Source organism: Salvelinus alpinus, chromosome 24, assembly GCF_045679555.1.
Source record: "Salvelinus alpinus chromosome 24, SLU_Salpinus.1, whole genome shotgun sequence".
Lineage (NCBI taxonomy): Eukaryota > Metazoa > Chordata > Actinopteri > Salmoniformes > Salmonidae > Salvelinus > Salvelinus alpinus.
This window is the reverse complement of record NC_092109.1, coordinates 8,158,299-8,170,705: the sequence shown is the minus strand read 5'-3', so window position 1 is coordinate 8,170,705 and position 12,407 is coordinate 8,158,299. Positions and strand designations below refer to the sequence as shown.

Sequence of the window (12,407 nt, the reverse complement as noted above, 5' to 3'; positions counted from 1 at the left end):
ACTTGTCATGTTTCACATTGTGTCCATACGGCAGAGGCTGGTGCTCTCACATAAGTTGAATTTTAACTTTGAGATTTTTATCCTTTTAATTCAGATTTTTACGATTAACCACGTGACAATGATTTTGAGAAACTAAAACGTTGTTATTGAAATGAAACTGGTCCATTTAAAATACGCATTTGAAAATCATAACTGGCATGCAGATCAGTAGAAATGGTAGGATAAATTGTAGGCTTCAAGCTCCAAACTTGAAACGCATGCGCCCCCTATGGTCTTTACTATAACACCCATAAAAAAATGTGGAGGTCCCGTGAAAAAAACCTGCCCCCTTCTATAGAAATCAAATGGCCATCCAACTGATTAGTCCTGTCGCCGGACCTACCCGCCTCTGTTTTGGTAAAAAGCTGAGGGATGGGCCTGGAGAAATTTAACCACTCTCAAGTTCATAGACTGAGCTATGGATGCAAGGACTGACCATCCATGATATCAACATGATCGTTTTAACCATGTTTTGAAGCTATACAGTGTTTGATTACATTTTCGTGGTTCACAAATATTGGGTGATTTTTTTCTATATATATATTTTGGGGTCTGATGAGTACGACAGTTGATCTCGGCTCATGAGGCATTTAAAAGTTATATTCTTTAAGAATCAATGGGTATACAGTATATCAAACAAGTCCAGAAACGGATGTATAAACTAAGGATTCTAGCTTTAAGGTCTTGGTGAACAGTTACTTAGTAGAATCAGATGTGCTAAAGGAGGGTTGGACTGAAAACTTACAGGATGGTAGATCTCCAGGAAGAGGGTTGGAAAGGCCTGATCTATGCACGTGATGTCACTGTATATTTCTCCCTCTGTGATCACCAGCCTGTAGAGTCTCTGGCCAGTGTAAAGGTGAACATCCAGACAGCTAAGCTTCAGCTTGAGGCCTACTCCCTCACACTCACCCAGCTCGTCAGTAAAATAGGTAAGTTCAAACCTGCTGACGTTTACTTTGTCTGTCCCAAAAGGAATCCTACTCCCAATATAGTGCACTACTTTTGGGCCCATCGGGTCAAAAGAAGAACAATAGGGTGCCATTTGGGATACACAGACTTTTCATGCAGTAACATTTCATGCAGTAACATTTCATGCAGTAACATTTCATGCAGTAACATTTCATGCAGTAACAAATGCAACATGTCAGATCAGCCAGAAACGTCTACACTTACATGTTACTGCCCTCGCCACTGATCAGACTTGACTTCCATCCAGTCAGTCGTATGTCAGAATGGTCATTAGTAAATTGGTCCAAATGGATTTCTCAGACGGAGAAGGATTATCCTAACCTCAACCCAAAACTCTAGGAATGAGATAATTAAGCAATAACACACGAGGGGGTGTGCCTGGATACAGCCCTTAGCCATGTTATTTTGGCCATATATCACAAACCTCAGAGATGCCTTATTGCTATTATAAATTGGTTACCAACGTAATTAGAGCAGTAAAAATAACTGTTTTGTCATACCTGTGGCATACGGTCTGATATACCATGGCTGTCAGCCAATCAGCATTCAGGGCTCGAACCACCCAGTTTATAAATTCATACATACACTGGTATAATTAATCAAAATTAAACCCCCCAAAATATTGCTATAGTTTTATTGATTTAAATGCAGAAATTAGCTGTACAGGTATTGATTAAATGGTTTTCCACAGTTCCCGTCTGGCCCTGTCAATGAGTCACTAGGAGTCACTTGTAGCTGGCAGGGTGTGTGGCACGATCCTGATGGAGAAATGTTCCTCTATTAACCTCGTTATTGGGTGGGCACAACATGGTGGCACACAGACGTCACAAGACAAGAGCCCTGCTGATGGCAAAAGTTTAATACTACACTCTTAGAAAAAAGGGTTTCAAAAGGGTTCTTCAGCTGTCCCCATAGGAAAACCCTTTTTGGTTCCAAGTAGAACTATTTTGGGAACCATAAAGGTTTCTTCAAAGGGTTATCCTATGGGGACAGCCAAAGAACCCTTTTAGGTTCTTTTTTACTAAGAGTGTAGGCCTGCTCAATACTCCTAGCTTTAAAGTACCCTGTTCATCCCTCCTTCTGTGTCTCACGCTTTTTCAAAATAACTCCTGAAAGTACAAATACTCTGTTTTCTGTTGACAGATGGGAGCGTGGCGCTGGAACGGTTTGAACGTATACTGAGTGAGACGGCGGTGCGGTTGAGTGTTCTGCGAGGCAGCGTGGAGAGCTCGGCCCTGAACGGGAAGATCCAGACCCTACGATCAGCCGCCCAGGACCAGAAGAGCCAGCTGACCCACCTTGAACAGGACCTGCAGGAGATCAGACAGGAGAGAAACAGTCTGAAGGACATTGCCCTGCACCTGCCCCAGACCTGCCCTCAGGCCTCGGGGATAGAGGGACACTAGGATCGGGGCACCAGGAGGACACTAGAGCCCTATTCCATGCATTCTACCGCCTTCCTGGTGTATACACACTCGTTCACACCACTTCAATGATTTAAAAGAGAGGTCCTACCATGTTTCTTAGACCAGAATAATTTTAATTGGGCATAGGAAGTTGAAGAGAGGACTAGTAGGGCCACAGATGGTGGATAGGACACTGGTGTTTGAATTATTTAGGGGAGATAATATCTGAGTCCCAAATTGCACCCTATTCAATATAGTGCACTACTTTTGACCAGGGCCCATAGGGCAAAAAGTAGTGCACTGTGTAGGTATTAGGGTGCCGTTTGGGACACACCGTAGATGAGGAGTGTAGGTGGAATCATCCAGGTATCCTTCTTAGTTTGTTCTTCAGTACTGTGGTTGTGGTTGTGCATCCCCCTTTGCTGCAGTACAGTCACACAGTTCTACCACTTTGTCTCTGTACTTTTCAAATGTTCACCTATACTATACTGACCTGGCTGATACCGTCAGTAGCACTAAATCAAATCAAATCGTATTGGTCATATACACATATTTAGCAGATATGCAGCCATAAGCAGTTTCCCATGCCATTGCCCCCTTTCAACTTCCACCATCATTATCACGCTCTTTCTTTTAATTCTACCCCTCACTCCTTTTTGGCTTGAACCGTCCTCTCTCCTGTTCTAGCCTCTTAATCCCCTCTCTCCATCGCTCCTTCTAAATCCATATCACCCCTGCCCTGTTTCCTTAGTGTTTATGTTCATTCTCATTTCATTTCCCCCTCCATATTTCCAACAACATTTGAAGTGTAATTAATCTGTGAATAATAACAGTCATCTAGCTCCCTGTTCCACATCCCACAGTGTGTCCTATCAAGTTTTAAATAATGCTGATTTTCCACTTTGGGGGAAGGAGTGTCTGCGCTGTGGCGCTTCTCCAATCTGACACATTCATTTACACTTGAGTTATTTTTCATCAGCCCACCATAATTAACAATTAGTCATTTTGCCCTCTGTAGGGTTCAGCCTTCTACTGCACAGACACACACACAGACACACACACACACACATAGTTTGGGATTCTGCGTGTGTCCCTCGCTTTTCCTCAATCTCCTTTTTTTTCTTGCTTTTCTCTAAAACGTTCTACCTCTCTATCTTTGTTTCTCTCTCTCTTTCTCTCTCTGAGCAAATTATCTTCTCTTGTCTGGCAAATGGGAAAGGACTAAAACAGCCTAACTGTTTGTTTGTTCTATGTGGGTACCTGAGGCTGGAATACCTGCTGAATTATGGAAAATATAGAAATGGGACCTCTGCAAAGACGATGTTCCATTTCAGCAGGTGATTGTATTTTGTCAGAAAACAAATAGTATATGATTGGTTTTATGTTTAGATAATAGCCAGAAAAAACTGTTGAAAGCAAAAAATGAAAATAAAATGGATTGTGGGTGTGTGTGTGTGTGTGTGCGCGCGCATGTTCGTGTGATTTTGTAAACAACATCTCTTTGCAATATCTCTTTCTGGCCACATATTGGTGCTGTTTACTACTATTGAAGAAACTAGCACAGCAATTGCCAAAGCCATAGACAAGACTGTATAATAAATGTATACTGAGTCAAATATCGACGATGAAAAGCAGTGATAGAAGTGCCTTATATAAATAAAATTGTTATTACATTAACTTCAGACTTGATGGGACTATATTTCTGTTCAATATTGGATCACTTGTTGGAGATGAAACTGACATAAAACCTCCATGCAGTTATTGCATTTACCACACAGAGGAGACAAAGAATCACTAGAATTCCTGGCAAGCCAGAGAACATCACTTGCTGTGTGTTGTTGACCCACTGTGGGGTAATGATATATACAGTACCAGTCAAAAGTTTGGACACACCTACTCATTCAAGGGTTTTTCATTATTTTTACTATTTTCTACATTGTAGAATAATAGTGAAGACATCAAAACTCCGAAATAACACATATGGAATCATGTAGTAACCAAAAAAGTGTTAATCAAAATATATTTTAGATTTTAGATTATTCAAAGTAGGCACCCTTTGCCTTGACGGCTTTGCACAATCTTGGCATTCTCTCAACCAGCTTCACCTGGAATGCTTTTCCAACAGTCTTGAAGGAGTTCCCACATATGCTGAGCAGGGTATAACGGGGAAGATGGGCGACACCTGGAGGAGGGAGGAGACAATCACAAAGACAGGTGAAAAAGATCAGGGCATGACACCATCGGTCCTTAGGGTTAAGGCTATGAGGTAGTCAAGGACCAAGGGTAACTCCCGAGCTGCGAGCTTGTCTTTAATCTCCTCTGATTAACCATGAAGGAAGGTGTCGAACAGGGACTCCTGGTTCCAGGCACTCTCGGGGCCAACGTGATAAAGTCTACCGCATAGTCTGCCACACTACGGGAGTGTTGACATAGTAGGAGTAGCTTTTGGGCCGCTTCTCTCCCAGACACAGGAGAATCGAACACCTTCCTCACCTCCGCAATGAAATCCTCCAGATGAAGGCAAATGGTGGATTGTTGCTCCCAAACTGTCATAGCCCAAGTGAGTGTTCTTCCAGACATCAGCGTTATGAGATAGGATATCTTGGAACAATCCGAAGGAAACAAAGAGGGCTGCAGCTCAAAGATGAGGGAGCACTGGGAAAGAAACGGCCGGCAGGTTCCAGGATTCTCACCATAGCGCTCCGGAGGAGGTAAGTGGGGTTCTCGGGAAGCCGGGGTAGGCTGGACAAAAACACCACTGGTAGGGGGATTACTCAGCGCCCAGGAGGTCTCCGTTGTGGCATGCTACCTGATAGATAGGTCCACAGAATTGCTCCAGTAATGCTTTGAAACGCTGGTCATGACGTTCCGCCAAAGTATGGAGTCCTTCCATAAGGTTCTGAAGTAGCTCCTCATGTCTTCCAATGGTGGCTCCATGCAGGGACACAGTTTTGCGGAGCTGGTCCGAATCTGCTGGGTCAGTCATTGCCAGTTGTACTATAACGTCACAGGACGAGACCCAAATGCAGACACAGGAGGCAGATGGTTTGAGTCTCTGATATTTATTAATAGACAAGGGGCAGGCAAGAGGCAGGTCGAGGACAGGCAGAAGTTCGTAAACCAGGTCAGAGTCAGATGGGTACAGGACGGCAGGTGGGCTCGAGGTCAGGGCAGGCAGAATGGTATGGCAAACGGGCTCAGGGCAGCCAGAAAAGGTCGGAACCGGGAAGACTAGAAAACCAGGAGTATGGAAAAACATGCTGGTAGGCTTGACGAGACAAGACGAACTGGCAACTGACAAACAGAAACCACCGGTATAAATACACAGCTGATAATGGGAACAAATGCGAGTGGGGAGTGGAGACAAGCACAAGACAGGTGAAACAGATCAGGGTGTGACATCATGTTAACCCTCTGACTGGATTGTGACAGTTCCTGCTCAGACCAACCACAAATTGAAGTCGCCTGTCAGTCACTGCCTGAGGGTAGCCACTTGCCAGGCTAGTGTCTAACGATCTGAGGGCCCTACCAGGAACATCTTCAAGGCATGTCCTTTAGATAAGTGAATGTTAAGTGTTTTGAAAACCAAATGGGTGGCTAGAGAGGCATAATTCTAAGGAGGGTTTGGGGGAGTTTTAAAGGTTTTATAAGTTACAGATGTGGTTTATATTTCTGAAACATGAATAAACTGTTATAACTCACTGGTTCAAATAGTTTTATTGTCATTCTAGGGCTTACGAAACAATTGGTACGCCTATATGACTGCATAGGTTTATAAATTGATACATCATCAATCATGATGTTTTGTGTACACAAGTTAGATGAAGAATGTGTGTCTACACAGAGTGATGTGTCAACCTGCTGTCGGTGAATGATATAAGGCTACATCCCCACTTAGCCCATAGGTAGCCTGGCAGTGCCAGATACCACACTTTATTCTTGTTTGAGAATCAGGTTTGTTTATGTAAGAGTTAAGTAAGATGCCCGAAGGGTTGTGAGCGAGATGGAATAAGGAAGCCAAACCTAAGCAAATGACGCATTTATGTTATATTCTTCAACAATCAATGAATTAAGGTTTATTTGAAATTGTTTCAAATGCAGCCTCTGGCCCCCATTTTGACCTCTGACATGGCCCAACCTGCTTTCCACATGTTGACCTCTGACATGGCCCAACCTGCATTCCACATGTTGACTTCTGACAGGGACCTTCCAGTTGCTCACCTAGACATACCAAGCTAGAACCATGGCAAAGAAAGACATTGGACTCAGGATCCTTCCCATTGAGACTTGTGTCCAGACACAGGTGTATTTAAGTGACCGTGTTCCTTACCGTCCAGATGAGAGCAACGAAGAGCATATCTTTGGCCACAGCCATAGGGATGAAAGACTGAGCTGTCTGTTAACTTTTACTTTTCAACCTCACCACATCCAAACTCAGACAGAGAGACTTGGTAAGACCTGTTAATAATACTTGTAATTCTCCTTTTTTGAACTGTTCAGTCCACTGTAAACCATCTCTCTTTCATGGGTCTGTCTCTACGAACAGACATGTCACACCTTGGTCCATTGGTAGGGAGGTGGTGTCCTTTTTGTGTTGGAGGAAACAGTGAAGCATTTGTTTTTCCTTTGTTCCAGGCTGGCAGGGCTGTTTTACGTCCTGGAATAGTGGTGTACCGGCTAGGTTTGGGGCTGACACTAGACCTGTATGTTGGAGGGCCTAGGTTCACTGTAGCAGACAGGCATAGGAACTGCTAACTACTTTTTGAGGCAGGCAAAAATGGCAGTGTGGAAAACGAGAAAGCATCAGATGCAGGGGAGGGTTGTACAGACCCCAGAGCTATGCTGCTGTGTGGGGCATCAGGTGGGGTTTCTGTTTACGGTGGACGGAGAGGGGGGCTTGGTTTTAACTTTTTAGTTCTGGTAAAATTAAGTAAAGATTGTGCTCAAATTATGTAACTACAGGGCCAATAAAGGTATTTTTATATAATAATAATCCCTCTATCGCTTTTCTTGCAGTTCTCTGGCCAGAAGACAGCAAAAAAGATATTGTGAGTCCAGTATGATTTAGGCAATTTCTCCCCGCTACCATCTAGAAGGCGGAGACAGTACAGTTGTATCAAAGCTTGGACCGAGAGACTGAGAAACAGCTTCTATCTCCAGTCCATCAAACTGTTGAACAGTCATCACTAGCCGGCCTTTGCCCAGCACCCTGCCCTGAACTTTAGTCACTGTTCTAGCTGTCTACCACCCAGTACTCTACCCTGCACCTTCGAGACAGCTGCCCTATGTACATAGTATCATTGAACACTGGCCACTTTAATAATGTTTACATACTGTTTTACCCACTTTATATGTAATCTAGTCATGGCTCATCCTATATAACTACAGCTGTACACACCTTTTCTATTCATATACTCTCCATACTGTCTATACACACCATTACATGTATATGTATATATATTTTGGTCTCTGACATTGCTCATTCTGATATTTCTTAATAAAAAAAATGGCATTTCGCTGCACTTGCAATAATATCTGCAAATCTTTGTACACAACCAATCAACTTTGATTTGACACGATGATGCTGCTGCAGTGTTCACAAACTATTGGACAAATTGGATCAGCCTTTGCCAACGCCATAGATAAACTGTATAAAAGCACACATGTAAATGTATGCAGTCAAATAAAGACAATGAAAAGCCTTTTTTTTGTATTAATATCAATAAAAGTGTAATATGTTTACAACTTGAGGCGTATGGACTTTAATTCTGATCAGCATAATTGGTTTGAGAAAATGTTGCTTCAAATCTCAGACATCCACAAATAGGTCTAGGTAGGACTGTACATGTCAGGGTTAGTTTCAAATCTTTTTTATTTTGAAAGCAAATTGTGTACCTTACACTTGCAGTTCTTTAATTTACCACACGAGGGTAACCAAGAATCACTCGTATCTCTGGCGAGCCAGAGAGCATCACTTGCTGTGAATTGACTGACCCACTCATTGAACTATAAGAAACGGAGCCACTGTCACGGCAGCGCGCCACAGCCATACCACACAGGGCAATACCCCGCGAAGGGAAGAAGACCAGCGAGCTGCTGTCCGCTCATTTCTCCTTCCCCATCTCACTATATCAAACTCACTCCACAATGCCCGTGAATCAGAAATTTCAAGGTAATTGCAAATAACGTTATCCGAGTGGGATATTTGGGGGGGATTATCTATCAAGCTAAAGGGCTAGCTAGCATTTGCAATCTATTGTCAGCTAGTTCTGTATTGCCTGTTGGAATGGAATGCTCGCCACTCTCCGCAATGGAGCATGCAAGGGCTAGCAATAGGGCTATCTAGATAGTAGACCAGCTAGCTAACGTGATGAAATTAGACTACTGTAGCTAGCTAACGTCCGATCTATTTTCTTGCAGGAGGGAAAGCCTTTGGATTACTCAAAGCTCAACAAAGGGAGAGATGCGAGGAAATAAACAAGGTAAATCCGGTGATGTTTCTAATGTCGATATTTGCGTTTTATTTTGTCAATGAATCTATTAACTATTTATTTTCGACAGAATAATACCACTTGGCCTTGAACCTACTTTGATTTAGCTAGCTCATAGCTAATATGGATTTAGCCAGTCACATTTGCTAATAACGTAAACGGCATTATTGCTATCAATATTATTTGCATGTGATAAAAATCTGTCATAAATGATTGATTTCATTGTTATTGACCCGGTGACCCGTTATCTTGCCGGCGGTCTCCCCTGTGTCGTGAGAGCGACAGCCACTGGTTGCATGGCATACCCGTCACGGCTGACGTTACGTCTTCTGGGGGTCAGTCTATGAATGTCCCTCTCGCTCCTGGTTTTAATGTATTTGCTCGCGCTAGACCAGTCTAATCTCGCCCTAAATATTGCCTACAATTTATCCAATTCCATATTCCCCAACCTGATTTAAAGACTAAAATCAGAAAAAGGGCAGATGCTGTGTGGCCCCTCTCCTCTGACTCCTGGAGCCGGGCGGTTATCCCCCTGCGTTTAGACGGGAAATGCGTGTTTGGGAAGCGGGCTGAATGCGCCCTTTGTGTCGGGGGCGACTGTCTGGAAGTGGGCTGGAACGGGCCCACAGCATTTTAGTAGCTTGTTCTTGTTATTCTCGCTCTCGCTCTCTCTCTCTCTCAAAATTATTTCAATTCAAAGGGGCTTTATTGGCTGGGAACCATCTTTTTAGATTCCCAAAGCATAAGACCTAAACAAACATAAGTGAGAGAACTAATTTAACAACATCCATTTTTTTTAAATAAAAATGAACAGTAAACATTGCACTCAAAGGTTTAAAAAAGTTTGACATTTAAAGTGTTATATCAGCTATGTAAAGTGTTTTAGCAATGTGCAAATAGTTGTAGAATGAAGATAGTGGGAGAAGATATTGGTGGTATTTACAATGTTTGCGCTCAACTGTTTGTCCTTTTCTCATGGAAATGGTACGCAAATCATGTTGCTGTGATTGCACATTGTGGTATTTCACCTTACAGATATAGGAGTTTATCAAATTGTATTTGTCACATGTGCCGAATACAATAGGTGTAGACATTACAGTGAAATGCTTAAAATTAATGTTGGATTTGTTTTCAAATTCTTTGTGGGTCTGTGTGATCAGTGGGAAATATGTGTCTAATGTGGTCATACATTTGTCAGGTTAGGAAATGCAGATCAGTTTCCACCTCATTTTGTGGACAGTGGGCACATATACTGTCTTCTCTTGAGAGCCATGTCTGCCTATGGCGACCTCTCTCAATAGCAAGGCTATTCTCACTAAGTCTGTACGTAGTCAAGGATTTTCTTAATTTTCGGTCAGTCTCAGTGGGCAGGTATTCTACCACTGTGTACAGTCCGTGGCCAAAAGTTTTGAGAATGACAGAAATATTAATTTCCACAAAGTTTGCTGCTTCAGTGTCTTTAGATATTTTTGTCAGATGTTACTATGGAACACTGAAGTATAATTACAAGCATTTCATAAGTGTCAAAGGCTTTTATTGACAATTACATGAAGTTGATGCAAAGAGTCAATATTTGCAGTGTTGACCCTTCTTTTTCAAGACCTCTGCGATCCGCCCTGGCATGCTGTCAATTAACTTCTGGGCCACATCCAGACTGATGGCCACCCATTCTTGCATAATCAATGCTTGGAGTTTGTCAGAATTTGTGGGGTTTTGTTTGTCCACCCGCCTCTTGAGGATTGACCACAAGTTCTCAATGGGATTAAGGTCTGGAGAGTTTCCTGGCCATGGACCCCAAAAAAATCTATGTTTTGTTCCCTGAGCCACTTAGTTATCACTTTTGCCTTATGGCAAGGTGCTCCATCATGCTGGAAAAGGCATTGTTCGTCGCCAAACTGTTCCTGGATGGTTGGCTCTCGGAGGATTTGTTGGTACCATTCTTTAGTCATGGCTGTGTTCTTAGGCAAAATTGTGAGTGAGCCCACTCCCTTGGCTGAGAAGCAACCCCACACATGAATGGTCTCAGGATGCTTTACTGTTGGCATGACACAGGACTGATGGTAGCGCTCACCTTGTCTTCTCCGGACAAGCTTTTTTTCCGGATGCCCCAAACAATCGGAAAGGGGATTCATCAGAGAAAATGATTTGACCCCAGTCCTCAGCAGTCCCATCCCTGTACCTTTTGCAGAATATCAGTCTCTGATGTTTTTCCTGGAGAGAAGTGGCTACTTTGCTGCCCTTCTTGACACCAGGCCATCCTCCAAAATTCTTCGCCTCACTGTGCGTGCAGATGCACTCACACCTGCCTGCTGCCATTCTTGAGCAAGCTCTGTACTGGTGTGACCCGATCCCGCAGCTGAATCAACTTTAGGAGACGGTCCTGGCACTTGCTGGACTTTCTTGGGCGCCTTGAAGTCTTCTTCACAACAATTGAAACACTCTCCTTGAAGTTCTTGATGATCCGATAAATGGTTGATTTAGGTGCAATCTTACTGGCAGCAATATCCTTGCCTATGAAGCCCGTTTTGTGCAAAGCAATGATGATGGCACTTGTTTCCTTGCAGGTTGACAGAGGAAGAAAAATGATTCCAAGCACCACCCTCCTTTTGAAGCTTCCAGTCTTTTATTCGAACTCAAACAGCATGACAGAGTGATCTCCAGCCTTGTCCTCGTCAACACTCACACCTGTGTTAACGAGATAATCACTGACATGATGTCAGCTGGTCCTTTTGTGGCAGGGCTGAAATGCAGTGGAAATGTTTTTTGGGGATTCAGTTCATTTGCATGGCAAAGAATTACAATTAATTGCAATTCATCTGATCACTGTTCATAACATTCTGGATATATATGCAAATTGCCATCATACAAACTGAGGCAGCAGTCTTTGTGAAAATGTATATTTGTGTCATTCTCAAAACTTTTGGCCACGACTGTACTCTCTGTTTAGGGCCAGATAGCATTCCAATTTGCTTAGTTTTTTTGGTTGATTCTTTGCAGTGTGTCAAATAGTTATCATATTCCTTCCTCATAATTTGGTTGACTCTAATTGTGTTGCTGGCCTGGTGCTCTGTGGGGTCTGTTTGTGTTTGTGAACATAGCCCCAGAACCAGCTGGCTGAGGGGACTCTTCTCTATTTTAATCTCTCTGTAGGTGAGGGCTTTGTGGTGGAATGTGTGGGCATCGCTTCCTTTTAGGGCGTTGTAGAATTTAACAGCACTTTTGGGGATTTTGATAACTGGTGGGTATAGTTCTAATTCTGCTCTGCATGCATCATTTGAGGTTTAGCATTGAATACAAAGTATATTTTGCAAAATTCTGGTTGAGTCTCAATTGGGTGTCCCGTTTTGTGAATTCTTGGTTGGTGAGTGGACCCCAGACCTCAACTATAGAGGCCAATGGGTTCTATAACTGATTTGAAGTATTTGTAGCCAGATCCTAATTGGGATGTCAAGTTTTATGTTCCTTTTGATGGCATAGCAGGCCCTTCTTGCCTTGTCTC

At 43.0% G+C, this 12,407-nt stretch overlaps 2 protein-coding genes and 1 long non-coding RNA gene across 3 annotated transcripts in view; all 3 read left to right on the top strand.

Annotated features, from left to right (window-relative positions):
• Nucleotides 1-4,099, top strand: part of LOC139552077 (laminin subunit gamma-3-like) — a 236,339-nt gene extending 232,240 nt beyond the window's left edge. Inside the window, exons 27-28 of the mRNA XM_071363475.1 lie at nt 872-971; nt 2,155-4,099. Of these exons, the coding sequence (XP_071219576.1) occupies nt 872-971; nt 2,155-2,417 (363 nt within the window). The 3' untranslated portion in view covers nt 2,418-4,099. The remainder of the gene's footprint in view (nt 1-871; nt 972-2,154) is intronic.
• A 563-nt stretch (nt 4,100-4,662) lies between these two features.
• LOC139551933 (uncharacterized) lies at nt 4,663-8,170 on the top strand. The gene is made up of 2 exons (XR_011670335.1): nt 4,663-5,128; nt 7,434-8,170. It is a non-coding gene; the product is annotated as an uncharacterized lncRNA (long non-coding RNA).
• A 187-nt stretch (nt 8,171-8,357) lies between these two features.
• LOC139552076 (allograft inflammatory factor 1-like) overlaps nt 8,358-12,407 on the top strand; it is a 44,010-nt gene continuing 39,960 nt past the window's right edge. Inside the window, exons 1-2 of the mRNA XM_071363474.1 lie at nt 8,358-8,589; nt 8,838-8,899. Of these exons, the coding sequence (XP_071219575.1) occupies nt 8,565-8,589; nt 8,838-8,899 (87 nt within the window). The 5' untranslated portion in view covers nt 8,358-8,564. The remainder of the gene's footprint in view (nt 8,590-8,837; nt 8,900-12,407) is intronic.